The sequence below is a fragment of the Pholcus phalangioides genome, unplaced genomic scaffold, assembly GCF_987345545.1.
Source record: "Pholcus phalangioides strain wild (caught in Gottingen) unplaced genomic scaffold, Ppha-v1.0 ptg000024l_1, whole genome shotgun sequence".
Classification (NCBI taxonomy): Eukaryota; Metazoa; Arthropoda; class Arachnida; order Araneae; family Pholcidae; genus Pholcus; species Pholcus phalangioides.
In genome coordinates this window covers 32429554-32445739 of record NW_028301616.1, presented here as the reverse complement: position 1 = coordinate 32445739, position 16186 = coordinate 32429554, and the positions used below count along the sequence as shown (strand labels likewise).

Sequence of the window (16186 nt, the reverse complement as noted above, 5' to 3'; positions counted from 1 at the left end):
ATGCAAAACCCCGTACGGCTCACATATCTCTGGACTGCCTCCATGTTGTTGATACTCTTCCTTGGCCAGCAAGTTCACCAGACCCTCCGCCAATCGAACATTTATGGAGTATGGTAGGCCGCCAGATTCGGGCAACCCAAAATGTCACAGATTTGGAGCAACAATTGATGAGTGCCTGGCAGGATATATTGCAAGATGAGATTAGGAATCTTTATCACTCTCAAACATCGACGTATACAAGCATGCATCGCCACCAGGGGAGGGGGAAGGGGTTCATCAATTACTGCTTCGAACATTCAATGTGTAATTGCTAGCCATTGATCGGTCCTACGGTTTTGAATTTTTAATCATTTCATTATTTGTGTATAGCTTACACATATTTAATTTCAATAAAAAAGTCACTTTCTTCATGTTGCTTCGGGGTTTTTTTTTTTCAAAAGAATGTATATATATTGCCATTACAACATCTTTCATATTTATTTTTGCACGGATATCTGTATTTCTAATATGTGATCAAGTTTGCTGAAATTGCACATCCGATGCACTATAGCATATTTAGTTAATTTCAGGTTTTCCTTTTTCGTTGGATCCCACTTTTCAGCTCCATAAGTCATTGAAGGGAGAATATGACTATTCAAAAGATTTGATCTCTTCATTTCAATTTTTCAAATGACGTGCGGAACATGAAATCTCGGAATTTGCTTGAAAAAGGCATACATTAAAAAAAAATTAAGAAATTATCTTTTTATACAGTCTGCAATTACTGAAAGATAGAGAGATCCCGCTCTGAAAAGTCATTTGTAAAACATTTCTTACTTTTTAAATGCAATATTTATCGAGATATTAAATCTTTAAGTTTTGGCGAATTATCATTGTGTTGGCAAGTTTTCATTGGCTCAAATGTTCCATCTTTTTAGGGACTGTATGTACATAGAAAGAACTCAGCCATTTTATTCTTTTGTTCGCAATAAATAGCAATTACGACATGAATGTCGCTCTCCACTTGTTAATACAAGATATACTGAAGACTGGATGTTGTGAAGATATTTATTATTTGAGATGTTAATTTTTTAAGGAAGGAAAAAACTCATCTCTGCCTCTACCGGGAGTAGTCCCTCTCTCGAGGGACCCGGGTTCGACTCCCGGTAGAGGCAGAGATGAGGTTTTTTCCTTCCTTAAAAAATTAACATCTCAAATAATAAATATCTTCACAACATCCAGTCTTCAGTATATCTTGTAATAGCAATTACGTTTTTTGATAATTGCGGAATTTTTAGAAACTTGAACTTTATTTTCGTTTCGCAACTTGTGAGCTCAATCATTCAATGCTGTAAACTCCAAAGTTGAATATCTCCGTTAATATTGCATTAAAAAATATGATATTTTTAGTAAATGACTTCTCAGAGTCGCATTTATGTTCCATTAATTGAAAATTTTGGTACAAGGGTCTACATAAAAAGTTAATTTTTTCAATTTTTTTTGTGTACACAACCTTTTGGAAAATTCAAAACATTTTTTTCGTAACCGCACGTTATTTGAAAACTTTTCGTCATCAAAAGTACATTTCTAAAGTTAACAGTTTGAGAGATATCCCCTGAGCAAACAATTTGGAATAGCCTATATATTAATGTGGTTTTTTTCTCTCCAATTGAAACCTTAATTTATGTATATATTAAAAAAATTTTAGGAGGTAATAATATACGCCGGATTTATATATACCATTCCCAAACCTTTCACAAACTGAACGACGATAAGACAAATTGGACCGAAACGAGCCGCGCACGGTGATAACACGTTGGCCAATGAAGAGCAGAGCAATCCCGCAAGCAAAACAATTTTAGAGCCGAATATTTCTGCTAAACGCCCGGCCGGAAGCTGTAGGATTAAATAGCCCAGGTTTCCTGCTGCGAACACGTAACCTTGAATTTCTGGGCTCCAGTCAAAGTATTCGGCGACCTGGTAAAAAGAAAATCAAAATTGTGGTCAACACGTACTGAGTTGGAAAATGTATCAACAACATTGAAACCTATTCTGAGAAATTTATCTTTGAAAATATGGATTTTTTCAACATTTTGTAGTGATAAGCGGAAACCTCTGTGCTCTTTTCGAACGCATGGGCCTCGCCCGGTGGCCTTGGATGTACAGGAGGGTCTAATGACTATCTGAGATCTGGAAATATGACTTTCAAGGGAAAGTCTGAAAACTGGTAGGTGTGTGACTTTCATCCAGATAGGAGCACCTGAATATCACTTTCCCGGGATGCTCATGATGCTCTTAAGACGGACTTAAAGTCTATTATACGTTGGCACTAGGTTGGAGCCCTCTCAGCTAATAGATAAGCATACTGATGCATTGAATAGAAGTATATATATACATAGATAAGCATATTGACGAATCAAGAACTTTGATTATCACCATCACCAGAAAGAAAAGCTCCCGTACAAGAACTCCGACATATTCTTCAACTGAAATAATCATGATGCTAATCATTGAATCATAGAGTTGTCGGTGAATGTCTTTCGAGTACGAAATCAAGCATCCATCCTCAATGGTTAAAGTGAGCACGATGACCCCCCCCCCCCCCCCCCTCCCAAGGGTAGACCTGGCACGGCTCTAGAACGGGGGACTTGGGGGACAAATCTTTTTTTTTCATATATAAAAATTCATTATAATTTCATAATGAATGAATTTCATAAATTCATTATAAAGAAGGGCCCACCAAATATCTCAGTCTAGGGAGCATTTCTCGGCTCTAGGTTGTGGCGAACACCGAGATAGATGCTCGCGGGGAAAAGAAAACTTTCATTCTTACATGAAATGTGCTCTCTAATATTTTTTTTTTTTTTCCAGATAGTGGGTGCATTCTCTTATTTCACTTACACAGACCCGTTGTTTTTCTGCTCCCAGAATTTTGATACCTCGATATCTGCGCAAAATGACAAAATAAAATGCTACCTAATGCAGTAACGGGAATTTTTCTCTTCTTTGAGTGTTGTTTCAAGCATTTTGTTTGTTTCTGAATTAAAGAAGGAAGAAACTATCTGAATCTGATTTTCTAATGATCTGCCCCAGAGCAGTCTTAAGCCAAGGGCTCACTCACTAGTCACGGCTTGGAGGGGGGTGGGGACTTCTCGTGTTCATAGGAACACTCTACGATGAAAGATCAGGTGTCACGGTGAATAACATCCGCCGGTTTGGCAAATGCTCTTCTTTCCATGAGGAAATTGAGCAACTGACATGGGCCACATAAATTTATGGCCCCTCCAATGAGAACTTTGCCGGGCCCTTACCGGGGCCGGATTTATCGTTTTGTAGCCTATGGGCTATACATATTTTTGTCATTCTTCACACAGGGCCGTCGTTTCCACTTTTTCCGGGGGGGGGGGAGCAAAGCACATGTACTCAATGTATGTATATATATATATACCATTTTTAGCGTATTTTCAAAAGCCAGGGCCACATAATTTATTCTTCACCCATTCCAGTCTTGTTTTCTGCTGCCCTGGACAGTTAGAGCCCCCCCCCCACGAGAAATATGCCTCTGTGTTTAAGTCACTCTTTCGGTCGTTCACATGCTTTTCCACCCTCTAGGTCACTGTTATCGGCTCTCGCTCACCAGGTAATTTTTTTGGTCACTCACATGCTTGCACACTCACTCTCTAGGTCACAAGAGTTTCCAAGGTAGAACTTCTCACGGAACCCTTGATGATGATGAGGCTGTTCCATGGAACTCAAACAGACTTTAATATTCATCCTAGAAAAAAAAAAGATTGCCTCCCTACTGCCGTCTTATTATAGCTCCAGGACAAAATAAAAGAGGGCTTAGGCACCACCTCCTAATTTACATATTTATTGTCATAAATCATTGCGTCAAATCTTATCGTTGACGCCCCTATGCAAATGAAATTGAGGGTGAGACTCATGCTTTAAGATGCCCCTGAGGTCTCTCATCCTCACTGTACAAAAATATTACTAGCCGATAAAAAATTTCCAAGAGAGTGGTTTGGATTTTTTTTAAGTCCAGCACTGTATCTTTTAAGTTAAAAATAAAGAACAGCTTTGCGAGCATTAGTAACAAGAAAGTTTTCTTCTTTGAAAGCTTTCCGGATTCCGGGATTTTTAAAGGTGCCGTGGCGTTTAATCATGCGGAACCCCAAAAAAGCTGTCACGGAACCCCAAGATTCCACGGAACACCAGTTGAAAACACATGTTTTATAGAGGACCACCCTCAAAAAATAATTATTTCTTTTCTTTACCCTTATAAGAGATGGCCTTTGACCTTTGAAGACCAGGCACACCCCGCTTCCCATCTCAGAGAGATATCGAAGCGTTCCCGAAGGATAGGTGTGTCCGGAAAGTTTTATTAAAAACGACATAACATGACCACCTCAGACGAAGGTAGCAAAATAAAATAATTTACATAAAAATTGATCGTCAACTCCTGAAGTCATATAACAAATAAATAAAATCTAAACAATCAACGCCAATAGGCAATCAAAATTATAAACGGGATTATAAGATGGTGGTGTATAGCCGTCCATCCCATAAGAATATAGTAATCGTCAATTGATCGAATGGTTGCCGATAATCTTGGAATATAAAATTTCGAATCACGGTGAATTAGTCGCAGTCATCATCGTCTAGGCCGCAAGTCGTTACCGGAATCGTCACTGGAATCGTCACCGGGTGAACTAAGATCAGCACAATTCACTATATACTGTATAAGAGATGACCGCAAAAAACAAGGGAAACTGAATTTCAGGAAAGAAAATTATCTCTACAGGATGGTGGCCTTTTTGCAGAGCGGGAAATTCATTGAATTTTGACCCCGTACAATACTGATTAAAACTGATGATGTTGTAATTGTTAGACATTTTATCAGCTAAAGAATACTATCATTATTTGGAATGATTTTGAATCAATATTTAGACTAATGGGGGTACTTAATCACGTGCCCACGGCCTTGTAGAAAGTCCTTGGAGAGGTCTCACGGGGGTTCGTGAAGGTGGATGAAAAAAAAATTTTATGTTCTTAAATTATTATTTGTGCTGAGTATTACATGGGCCCGTGTCCTTCATCTTAATTTGGCAAAGAGGGCCTCCGGCCTTCATTTTATTGGTACAAAGGAAGTGCACAACACAAATAGTTAAAAACTCCTGATTTAGACGAAAATGTGAAGATTTTATTAGTTAATACAATGTTTAAAATTTAATCGTTTCTACCAACAAAGAATTCGATAGAATACCGTAATATCTAGTGATGAAGCCGCGGCTTATATAGCTTGAAAAGTTAATTTTTAGTTTTTATACGGATAAATTCACAGCGGTGGCCTATTTCGAGAGATACTAACGAATTTCTATGAACTTCTTCTTCCAGGCTAATTTCTAATGTTCAATTAGTAATTTCATGAAATTCTCAAATAAAACACAGAACGCGTACAAAATTTGCATTTTTTTTTTCAAATTTTTTTGTATTCTTTTAGATCTCGAATGGAAAATTACGTGTAGCTGAAACGAAGCTGCGACGTGTAAAAAGCCACGAAAGTTTCTACGAAAACTTTTATTTTATCATTAGTTATTTCCTGGATGCGGCTTATTTGCCGGGATTATTACGTTAATCAAAATTCATACGGTGTACATGAAAAATATTTAATTGATATTTTCAATGATTACTTGTTCGTCGTCATCGTCGTCGTCTTCTGTTTTGTTCAGCAGCTCGTTGGTGGAATTCTTCGTCATCTTGAGTATGGCTACACCAATGTTGACTCGATGAGCATTGAGCATAAACATGCAAAGAAAACCATAAACCGCAGTGAAATATCGGTATCGCAACCGCATCTTGTGTCCTGTAAGAAATGTGAAGACACCTCTTTCATTAGCGTGAATTTATTCACAGCCCCGAACTAATTATTCAAATGATGTGTGGATATGTGTTATTTTCACAACGACCAATCTTTTTTTGAATCGGATTGATTTCGTGATTGATAGCTGATCGATACCCATCATTAATTTAGATTTTGGCTATTCGGTGGCACCTCCTCGAAGTTTCCTGTGATAGCGTGTCCTCGACAGTTGAACTTTGAATTTTATCGCCCTCGAGTAAATAAATTAATTTTCCTACTGACGCTATCGTATTTCGGTATGATAAGAAGCCAAACCCTCAACACACACTTTACTTACTTTCTTTCATCTCTTCAGTAAAAAAAATTATAAATAAATAACCTTCTGTAAACATCTATTTATTAGCTGAATTATTCATGACTTAATAGCGTCAGCCACCTCGTTGAGCATTTTACCTGTTGTGGCGTTGTATTTGTATTTGTGATGAGTCATTTTCATTTTAAAAGACAAGACTGTGTTGAATTCCTCCTGAAATATCTGGAATCGGAAACGAACTAACAAAAAGAAATCTGCCTAAAAATGTATGATTTATTACATAGTACATTACATATATACATTACATAGATGTAAGAAATAAAAATTCAAATGTTAAAACGTAAAAAATAAAAATTTAAATTTAATAGTAAGAACAAAAATTATATGAATTTATTAAGGGGAGTTGGTGCACGTAAATTTCCCAAAAAACACATTTTCAAATTTTTAAATTTTTAGTTACTATTCAATTTTCTGCGTCTTATTGTGTTCGAGTTTTTTTTCTACCTGTATTAAAAATATAGTCGAATCCCGTTGTAACGAGCGCCAAGAGACCGGAGGAATCACTCCGTTAAAACGAAATTTCGTTATAAGGGAATTCCAGGTTACCTAACATTGTTCCTATGTAAATTTATTTGGGGGATTAGAAAAGTGTTCGTTAGAACGAGATTTTTGCTATAATGGTATTCGTTAAAACGGGATTTGACTGTATTTTTAAAACATTTTAATATAAACTGCTGGAAGGCGTTATACATGCTAATTTTTTTCCACTAAAATGCTCTTTTCTCAAAACTAAGTTTTTTGTTAGATAAGGAACATTTTTTCAAACAGCACTCATTCAAATGTCTTGAAACTTTGTGCGTCTCTCAACAATATGGCTTTACATAGGGGGATTTTTTATTAAAATTATTTAAAAAAATTTTATGGCATAAAATATTGGTAAATTTTGGTGATTTTTTGAAAAAGCTGCATGTTACTGAAATTGAAATTCGATAAAAATAATACCAAACAATTAAATATCTAAAAGCTCATATTAAATTTTTTAAAAATATCCATAGTATTTTTGAAGAAACAAAATTGAGTTGCTAAATGGAATAGAAAAATTTTAAATATTCCTTAAAGGAAGATTTTTCCCATAGGAAAGCACGGGAAGCCAAGATCGTGCACCAACCCCCTTAAAAATAAAAATTTGGACTTGGTAGTAGAAATTGAAGTTTTAATGTTACAGTGAAAATAAAAATTAATTTAATAGTAAAAATAAAAATTAATTTAATAGTAAAAATAAAAATTAATTTAATAGTAAAAATAAAATTTTAATTCAATAGTGAAAACCAAAAAAAAATAATTTAATGGTAAAAACAAAAATGTTCATTTAATATTAAAAATTTAATTAAGATTTTAATTTGTGGTATATAGAAATAAAAATTTCAATTTAATTGTCAAAATCAAAGTTTTAATTTGATGACAGGAGTAAAAATTTTGGCTAAATATTGAACATAAAGTTTTATAGTAAAGATATAAATTTCAGCATAATAGTAAAAAATCAAAATTTTAGTTATTACAAATGTTTATATCAAACGTGAGAAAAATCTCGATCTCTAAATGACTTTACAAAATATCAAAAAATACACTGAACCAGAATGTTTAACCCTTTAAGCAACATTAACGAGATATTTCACGCCCTTAAAGGCCTGTTATTCTAGCATTGACAAGCCCAGGTACTTTGTAAAGTTGATTTCCCAATGAAGCACTGGCCCGAAACGTTTTAGTTTGCACCTGCTGAAAATCGGAAGAAACAATATTCCATTAAAAATCATACACCGCATGCATAGCTGTTACCTCACACTGCAAATTACTGGTGAACCGTTGGTCCTAGAGACGTACATCCAATAATAAAAAATATACAAATTACATGTGAATCTCAGATACGTCATTCATACTGCAAGGGGTATATATATTCATACTTGTATAGTTGTTGAAATGAAAAAATTAACTTCTTATACGGACACCCTGACCTCAAATACCTAATTAGAAAGTTGTTGCCCTGTCTTTCCTGAGGATAACAAAAAAAAAATTGCTTGTTTCTAAAATGCCTGTCTAAGGTCAACTGTTCGCTAGTAATTTGCGGTGCCTCGTGTTAGCTATGCATTCTGTATAAGGAATTTTAAAGGGGATTTAGGGATTTCTGCTGTTCCGCTTAAAGGGTTAGAGGGTTTTTCTATACGTCTCACATAATTAGAATAACATAAGCTTACCTTCAGGAGAATCGCGTCCAAACTGTGTTGTATCAACTGTCATCTGGCATCCTTCTCTCCAGGAAGAAAGCTCTTTGTTAGCTTTGGAAACTTCAAACACTCTCATTTTTCCAATTCCTGCCAAACACATTCTGTCAAATACAATGAAAAATCACTAAAAGTTTTTGCCATTTTATAAGTTCCACGTTTTCTTCATTAAAACAATGTTACTCTTCTATTCGTGCAGAAGTAGATGCGGAAATAGAAATTATAATGATGAGCAGATATAGTGCAGTCGGGCCCGCTCAAACTGATAAAATCCTCCTTCACGACAACTTCTCCCATAGAGACAATGCTTAAGTTCCCGATCAATATGATAATTTCAGCGACTTTTCTTCGGCGCTTCAGACGTTAACTGTTTATACATGTCAACCACTATACACATAACGTTTTTATTGAATGAAACATTTGGAATTAATGAAAAATGCATTACTAAGCTAAGATAAATGCGTTTGAGAGTAGGTACTAACCTCCAAGTATATTCAAGTTGTCTTCAATGCGTAAATTTATTTATCTTATTTTTGTTCTGTGTTGAGCCAATAGAGAGCGCTAAATTTCCTAATGAAAAATAAAAATCTTGTTATAAATGGTATTGTTATAAATTGTAATTAAATATAATTTTCATTTCATTTTCTATGTCTCATTTAATCGAGAAGCTTTATTAACGTTAATCCTTCATAAGTTTTCAATGTACAACTATGTATGTACTAACATTGTAAAATGACGATTGAATTGTTTCCCGTTATAATCGGATATTATGCGCTGTAATCGTTGATATGCGATGCGATTAAACGGGAGCCGACTGTAGTTCCGAAACTAACTGCATTAAATTATTTTCTATTACTTTCTGAAATCAATAACTTTTAGCATCAGATTTCTCAATTGAAAAATTTTATGAAAGAGCGTCATATTTTTTTTCTCTCTTTTGCATGCACGTAGAATACATATTTATACATAGTAGAATACATATTTATACATAGTAGAATACATATTTATACATAGTAGAATACATATTTATACATAGTAGAATACATATTTATACATAGTAGAATACATATTTATACATAGTAGAATACATATTTGTATTCTACATGTAGAATACATATTAATCAAGAAATCATTGTGTGGTCAATTTCAAATACTACACGAAAATAGAATCAATTCTTATTTGTAATACAGAAAGTATTCTTACCAGAAAAAAATTACTGTTATATAAAACCGAGTTCAAGCTCAAAGTAAGAAATGAATTAAAAAATTTATAAGTGATACGAAATTTGCGCGAACTTACTTCGGAAAAACCTGTCACATTGTCAATAGAAAGCTTTACAAATAACACCGCGGCAAAGGTCACACTATATTTTTTGGTGTGGCTCAGACACCTTCTACGTATTATAAAAGTGCAGCTGACTAGAAAAGTTTCTTGAAGCAGGTGTACAAAGTTGAGACCAAAAATTGTTTTGTTTTTCATAAATACGCCAAGGGAGTGACGCTGTTCATATCAAGTGACGTTATTAGAACAACTTCTGTAATTATATTTCATCATACTTCTTCTCGATGTTTAAAATAGCTCATTATTACACTAGACAACAATGAAATTGCGTCCGACATGCAAGTATACAATTCCGAATGGTTTTGACCTGCTGAACTCGAATATCCCCATGAAAATGTTTTATTGGCCCTTATTTTTGAGGTATTTCTCAGTTAACAGTGCTTTATGAGCGTTGTTGTTGTATGGTGAAAAAAATGGTAAATGGTAAGGAACCATAAAAGAACGTTACCAGGGAAAATGGTCAACCTCGATGGTAGCTGACTACTGTTGTTGGGCAATTGTAAGAGATGCTCCTCGTGTTCAGTACAACCTCAATGCAAAATGAAATGCGTGTCAAACACCGATAAATGAACTATTGTGCTGTTTGACATTTACGTTTCTCTGTATTTGTGTTTAGTTTTTATTTTTTTTAGAGCAGAGGTGCTCTAGAAGGGGGTGGTTGGCATCACCTCTCGAACCTGGCTCAGCTGGTTGTCGACTCGGGAATCTTCTCGTTTCGCCCAGTCAGATCTGTACTTAGTAGGATGGCGACGTCCAGTTTACTATGTTACCTGCATGGCCTTATGACTGGGACAGACGGGTGAAGCGATGCATACCGAGGTCTTAATGTATGTGAGTGAGTTCCTAACCTATGGGTCGTGACCGGGACTACTCAGATGGGTCGTACAAATCCACATGCATTCCGGTTATAAATCCATTTGTTGTGTCGCTGGTTTTTGGGAGCAGCATCTAACGGCAGCCTTTATTATACTCACCGAGAGCTTCGTGCGCTAACCCCCTCGATGTGGGACTTCCTGCGGTAGCAATCTTTTTCTGTGATCATGTCGCCGTTTCGGTTGTAACCCTATCTCAGAAAAGCTTCTGACTAAGACGAACCGGGTATCGAACTCACGACACCTCTAAACATCCTCTGGGACTTTAAGCGAGTATTTTATCGACATAAAAGCTCCCGCGCCCATGTCATAATGAAAGTAATGTTATAATCTATGAAAGCTTTCAACAATTTGAGGCCTTTGTTTGATTTAGTATCCTGTGCTCAGGACCTTTGGATCCACCCATTAACACGCCAATTGACTGGTTTAAAAAAATTCAAAAAATAAATTATATTATTTATAATATCAATAATAATATAATAGTATATATTATATTATATTAATATTTAATAAATTTTTAAATGGACGAAATAGGCCAGCGCGTCGCGAAGTTTATCGTGTTGTCCATTTTTGGTCATGGCTAAAAAATTAAGAACCCCGATAGAAATATCACGCACAATTCAGGCATTTGTCATTTTCCCTTCAAAACATGAACAGATGAAGTCAGCGGTATAACATGAAATAGGCAGTTGGCAACATAAATATGAGATAATAAAAACAACTGACGTTAGGGCAACTCATGTACACGAACACACACACACACAACACGTTCTGGCACTTACCTATTCATTAGAAATTCCCCAGAGGAATGTTTACGAGGTACATGCACGATTAAAAAAAGAGTACAGTAGTACGTTTTGAATAGACCTACCAGTACTGTTTTCAATTGCGAGTTCCGTCAGTCTTCTCAAGTTGGTGAGGGTGCTTCGATGCTCTATACAACTTCTCTGACTTTAGTGCAGAAGATGATGTGAAGTATGATTTTTCCACTGAGATAAATATCTGTCAGCGCGTCTGTCAAGGTTGAGATCCGCGACACTTCCTACTGGTACTTCTTCTCCTTCTTCCTCTTTATGTATACAAGGCTTTATGTAACAAGGCCATCCCCTGTATAAGATGAAAAAACACAAAAATATGCTAGGATGTATGTCCTAGCACATAGCATGATGAATTCAGTAGATAGATTGAGATCCTAGATTACATAGCGTGACCTCAGCTTGGGAAATTTGACAGATCAGCATGTGAAAAATGGCAGAGTAGCATGTAACAAAACACAAAATTACCATGTAACAAAAATGTAACAAAAGACAAAATTAGCATGTAACAAAAATGCAACAAAAGACAAAATTAGCATGTAACAAAAATATAACAAAAGACAACATTAGCATGTAACAAAAATATAACAAAAGACAACATTAGCATGTAACAAAAATATAACAAAAGACAACATTAGCATGTAACAAAAGACAGATTTGCAAGATCCAATTTACGAAGAATGTAATGATGTATACAAGGATGACGTCACTCTCCGCTACCATACGAAGGTTTTAACAACTGGCTGTTGCGAAGATATATTTTTGGAAAGAGAGAAAATTCAACTGCCCCTGCGGGGAATCGAACCCACGTCCTTTCACTTTCCGGGTGAACGCCCTAGACCACTAGACTACAGAGGCACCGAACCTCTCAATCTTTCCTTGGAGCTCGTGTACACTGAAAGGGACCGTACATGGACGGCCGGCCCAGACTCAGGCCAAGCTCACAACTGCTGACGCTGCCACCAGATGGCGACTTATACAAGGATGACGTCACTCTCCGCTACCATACGAAGGTTTTAACAACTGGCTGTTGCGAAGATATATTTTTGGAAAGAGAGAAAATTCAACTGACCCTGCGGGGAATCGAACCCACGAACTTTCACTTTCCGGGTGAACGCCCTAGACCACTAGACTACAGAGGCACTGTGGGTTGGATTTCCCGCAGGGGCAGTTGAATTTTCTCTCTCTTTCCAAAAATATATCTTCGCAACAGCCAGTTGTTAAAACCTTCGTAAGTAATGATGTATTGAACAGAGCTTAACAGTAACCAGCTAGTATGTGACAGTATAACAGAGCATCATGCAACCCCAACGAACTAGTAACACAAACATGCAACAAATGACATATTCGCTTGCAAAAATTATACCCATAACATGCATTAATAGACATAAATGCATGCAAAATATATATAATATAACAAAATACATACATCAAAAAACAAAGCAAGGGGGAGAATCCTGGAGGAAGAAAGGAGACAGCTATACAAAAAATTTGAAAGACTTAAAGAAGTAAAGCGAATGCATTGTTCAAAACATGGGATAGTCACAGAAGGACTATGCAAACAGAACTGATCCCAATTTCTGATAGGGGTATGAAGTGAAAGAAAGGTTGTGTTATGAATGTTTGAAAACTTGAGACATGAGAAGAGAAAATGTTTAGAAGTTTCAGGGACGTTGCAGTGAGAACAAAAATATAATCATCAGCTTTCTTCATTTTATGCAAATATGCTCTAAGGGGAGAGCCCTTTCACAAATAAGAGCGCAGAAGATGACCTCCATTCTTCTGTTTCAAAAAAAACCGAGAAAATTTTTCGCAACAATTACAAAAGATATCAAATTCAGGGATATTGGCGATATCATATATTTTTTAAAAATAGTTTTTAAAAAATTATGACACTTCTTTTTGAAAGTACAACGAATGCTCTCAATGTACGCACTGGGATTAGTGAAGGATTGAGACGATTGAGATGTAGACCGAGCATGTGAGTCAATAGCCTGTGTCAATAGTCTATATAATTAAAATCCCTGTATCACCAGGAACCCAGACTAAACCGATATGCTTACAAGGAAACTCTCCTCATAGAATTCGACGGAAATTTTACAGGCGTTAGCAGATGGCTCAAAATATATACTGTGAAAAAAAGTAGCTGCGGAATTGCATTAGGAGAGGAGTAAATTAATGTTGAAAATTAGGTCTGGGATGCCAAACCCGTACCGTTAGCATCAATTTGCGACTTTGCATTCTTGAAAATTAACGAAAACATCTAATGCATTTATACTATCAAAACGTGTTTTATGGTGTATTTAGAGGCGTTAATATTTGAAAAACAGCTTCTTAAAAGTATCACTCGAAAACCAGAATATACACATTAGATGCATCAGTGCGCAAATAAATTCGGTTCTTTCAAAATTTCCATTATTTTATTTTTTAAAATTATTTTGGCTTCTGTAAAATCTGTCAGCTCCATTTCTTGAACAGAGAATTCGTGGTACAGCATCCACACCCCGTTGAACACATTAATATGTGGCGGCATTTTCTATTTGAAAGCCACAGCTGGTTTAAAAAAATAGATTCAAAAACATCGAGGTATACAACAATGCAATTTCACGCGGAATATTTTTCAGTATTAAACAAAACAACAACAAAAACTTTTGTTTCACTTATGTAAAATAAAAGTGTGTGTGTGTGTGTGTGAGAGAGAGAGAGAAACTCATTCGGAGGAAACACGGACAGTTCATTTAAGAATTTGCCGCTTTTCTCTGAATCCACGCCAAGTAGGGTTGCATTTGGCGTTAAAATGTTGATTTGTATTCATTTTTTACAGCTTTTCTGTTGCAATTAGTATTTAAGATTGATCTCATCTTCTCAATACGAGTATAACGAGGAAGACACAGAATCATACGAAGGACAGCATTTTGTACATGGTATTCATAAAAGGAAATTCGAAACGGTAGTATTCATCCAAATAATAGCTCCATACACAATAGTACTTGAAATAATATTAAGAGTAACAGGCTTAATATATGGACGCTAGGAATGTTTCTAGACTAACGGGATAAAGATCTACAAATATTTAAGGTAAAAATAAAATAAGATGAGTTTGAAATAAGATGAGTAAGGTGTTTTTCTCCAAGAAAGTGTACAATCAAAATAAATACCAAGAATTTTGATGTTAGGATCAAATGGAATAGATTCACCATTCAAGATAAAGGAACGAAAATGAGGGAGACGTTTCCTGGAAAAAACTGAAAAGTTTTATTTTGCTAAGGAGATAGTAAGTCCACTACCATTAGACCATTTGAAAGTATCATTAATTGCATTCTTAAGGAGAGTTTCTGCACGTTTTCCATCAGGAAAACAAGCCACAAAATAAAAGTATCGTCAGTATAAACAAAAAACTTAACCACTTTATGATCAAAGACGTAATATCGCGTCCAAACGCCTTTGAAATAAAGTCAAACAAGCTCTCCCTGTTTTCTTTCCTCTCTTATCACCGTCAGGCTTTGTTGTAACCCTACGAAGTTGTTTTTTTCACCTTCCTTTTATTTCTATGCAATTATTAGTGACTTTTTCGCCGCATATGATGTAGCCTTCTACTATATACACATAAGAGCAGAAGAGAATTGGTTGGGTGAGGGTGAAAAGAGAAATTTACTTGGGAGTAAATTAACTACTTCCTTATCTCTATCTCTTATCTGCACTCATGTATTATACGGTTTTCCTTTCATTTATTTTTCTTTCCTTCAACTTCTTTACCTTTCTCTAGCGTGCGGTTAGGTTAGGACGTGGTTACCATATTTTCCGCCCATTCGTCAAATAGAGATCATCCGAATTTCTCGCCGAAAACTTGTAAACGAAGCGGTTAATGTCAGGGCGGAGATAAGTTGCATTATTTAAAGTGAACAGAGCAAAACGGAAAGGAGAAAGAGAAGAACCTTGCAAAAAAACCATGGTCAGAGGTAAAAGATGGTGATTTAAACCCACGCCAATTAATAAAATGTTTACGATTGAATAGGTAATTAGAGAGACAAATGATAAATTTTCCGTTGAAACCTATTTTGCAGAGCTTTTAAATTTAAAGATCGTGTGAAACTGAATCATAAGCACCTTGGACGGCAAATACTATGATATAACTAGTCAATTTATTTTGAAATGCTTAAGAGCTAGAGGGCAGATGGTTATCATTTACCTCAGCACTAGTTATGGGACGAAAACCATAATATTCTCTCCATAAAAATTTTAAAACGAAAGGAAATCCAAAAAATTCTAAAAGGAACCAGATGTTCAAAAATTTTATTGAGAGAATTTATAAGGGTGAGAGGACGAAAAAATTTTAGATTCGAGGGAGATTTACCAGAGTTAGGGATAAAAATAATGCGACCCTCGTTGAAGGAAGGAGGGACGAAAGATTTGGACCGCAATTGGTTGAAAGAAGAGAGGTTTTTCCGGACCTTTATTTGGGAGGATCTTAAACAACTTCAAAGGAATATTATCAGGACCTGGAGTTGAAGAGCGACCAGAATTAATGACTCTGTGGAGTTCAGAAGGAGTGAAGGGAACATCCAAACATGAAAGAAAAGACAGATTAGGTCCATGGTAAGTCTGAATATGAGCTGGGGATTAGTAAAAGAGAACTGATGGGATTTAAGGAGATTTAATTTGATCAATAGAGATCATTGTTGATGTTGTTGGGAAAGGAGAAAATGAGTCTGGACTCATCGTA

General features: G+C 35.7%; 1 protein-coding gene and 1 non-coding gene across 6 annotated transcripts in view; both read right to left on the bottom strand.

Annotated features, from left to right (window-relative positions):
- The window catches only part of LOC149069258 (sodium-dependent phosphate transport protein 3-like), a 33818-nt gene that overhangs the window by 14734 nt on the left and 2898 nt on the right, over positions 1–16186 (bottom strand). For 2 of the 5 annotated variants that reach the window (XR_016195110.1, XM_089250486.1), the window contains exons 3-7: positions 11520–11755; positions 8917–9004; positions 8408–8538; positions 5673–5845; positions 1720–1956 (exon numbers count right to left, since the gene is read on the bottom strand). Coding sequence is in view for 4 of the 5 variants with exons in the window: in XM_089250486.1 (XP_089106612.1) it covers positions 1720–1956; positions 5673–5845; positions 8408–8537 (540 nt within the window). In the remaining variant the exon portion in view is untranslated. Of the gene's footprint in view, positions 1–1719; positions 1957–5672; positions 5846–8407; positions 8539–8916; positions 9005–9638; positions 9830–11519; positions 11800–16186 lie in introns of those variants that run through there. The other 3 variants (XM_089250487.1, XM_089250488.1, XM_089250489.1) reach the window with 3 other exon arrangements.
- On the bottom strand, positions 12248–12321 carry TRNAS-GGA (transfer RNA serine (anticodon GGA)). The gene has a single exon. It is a non-coding gene; the product is annotated as a tRNA-Ser (tRNA).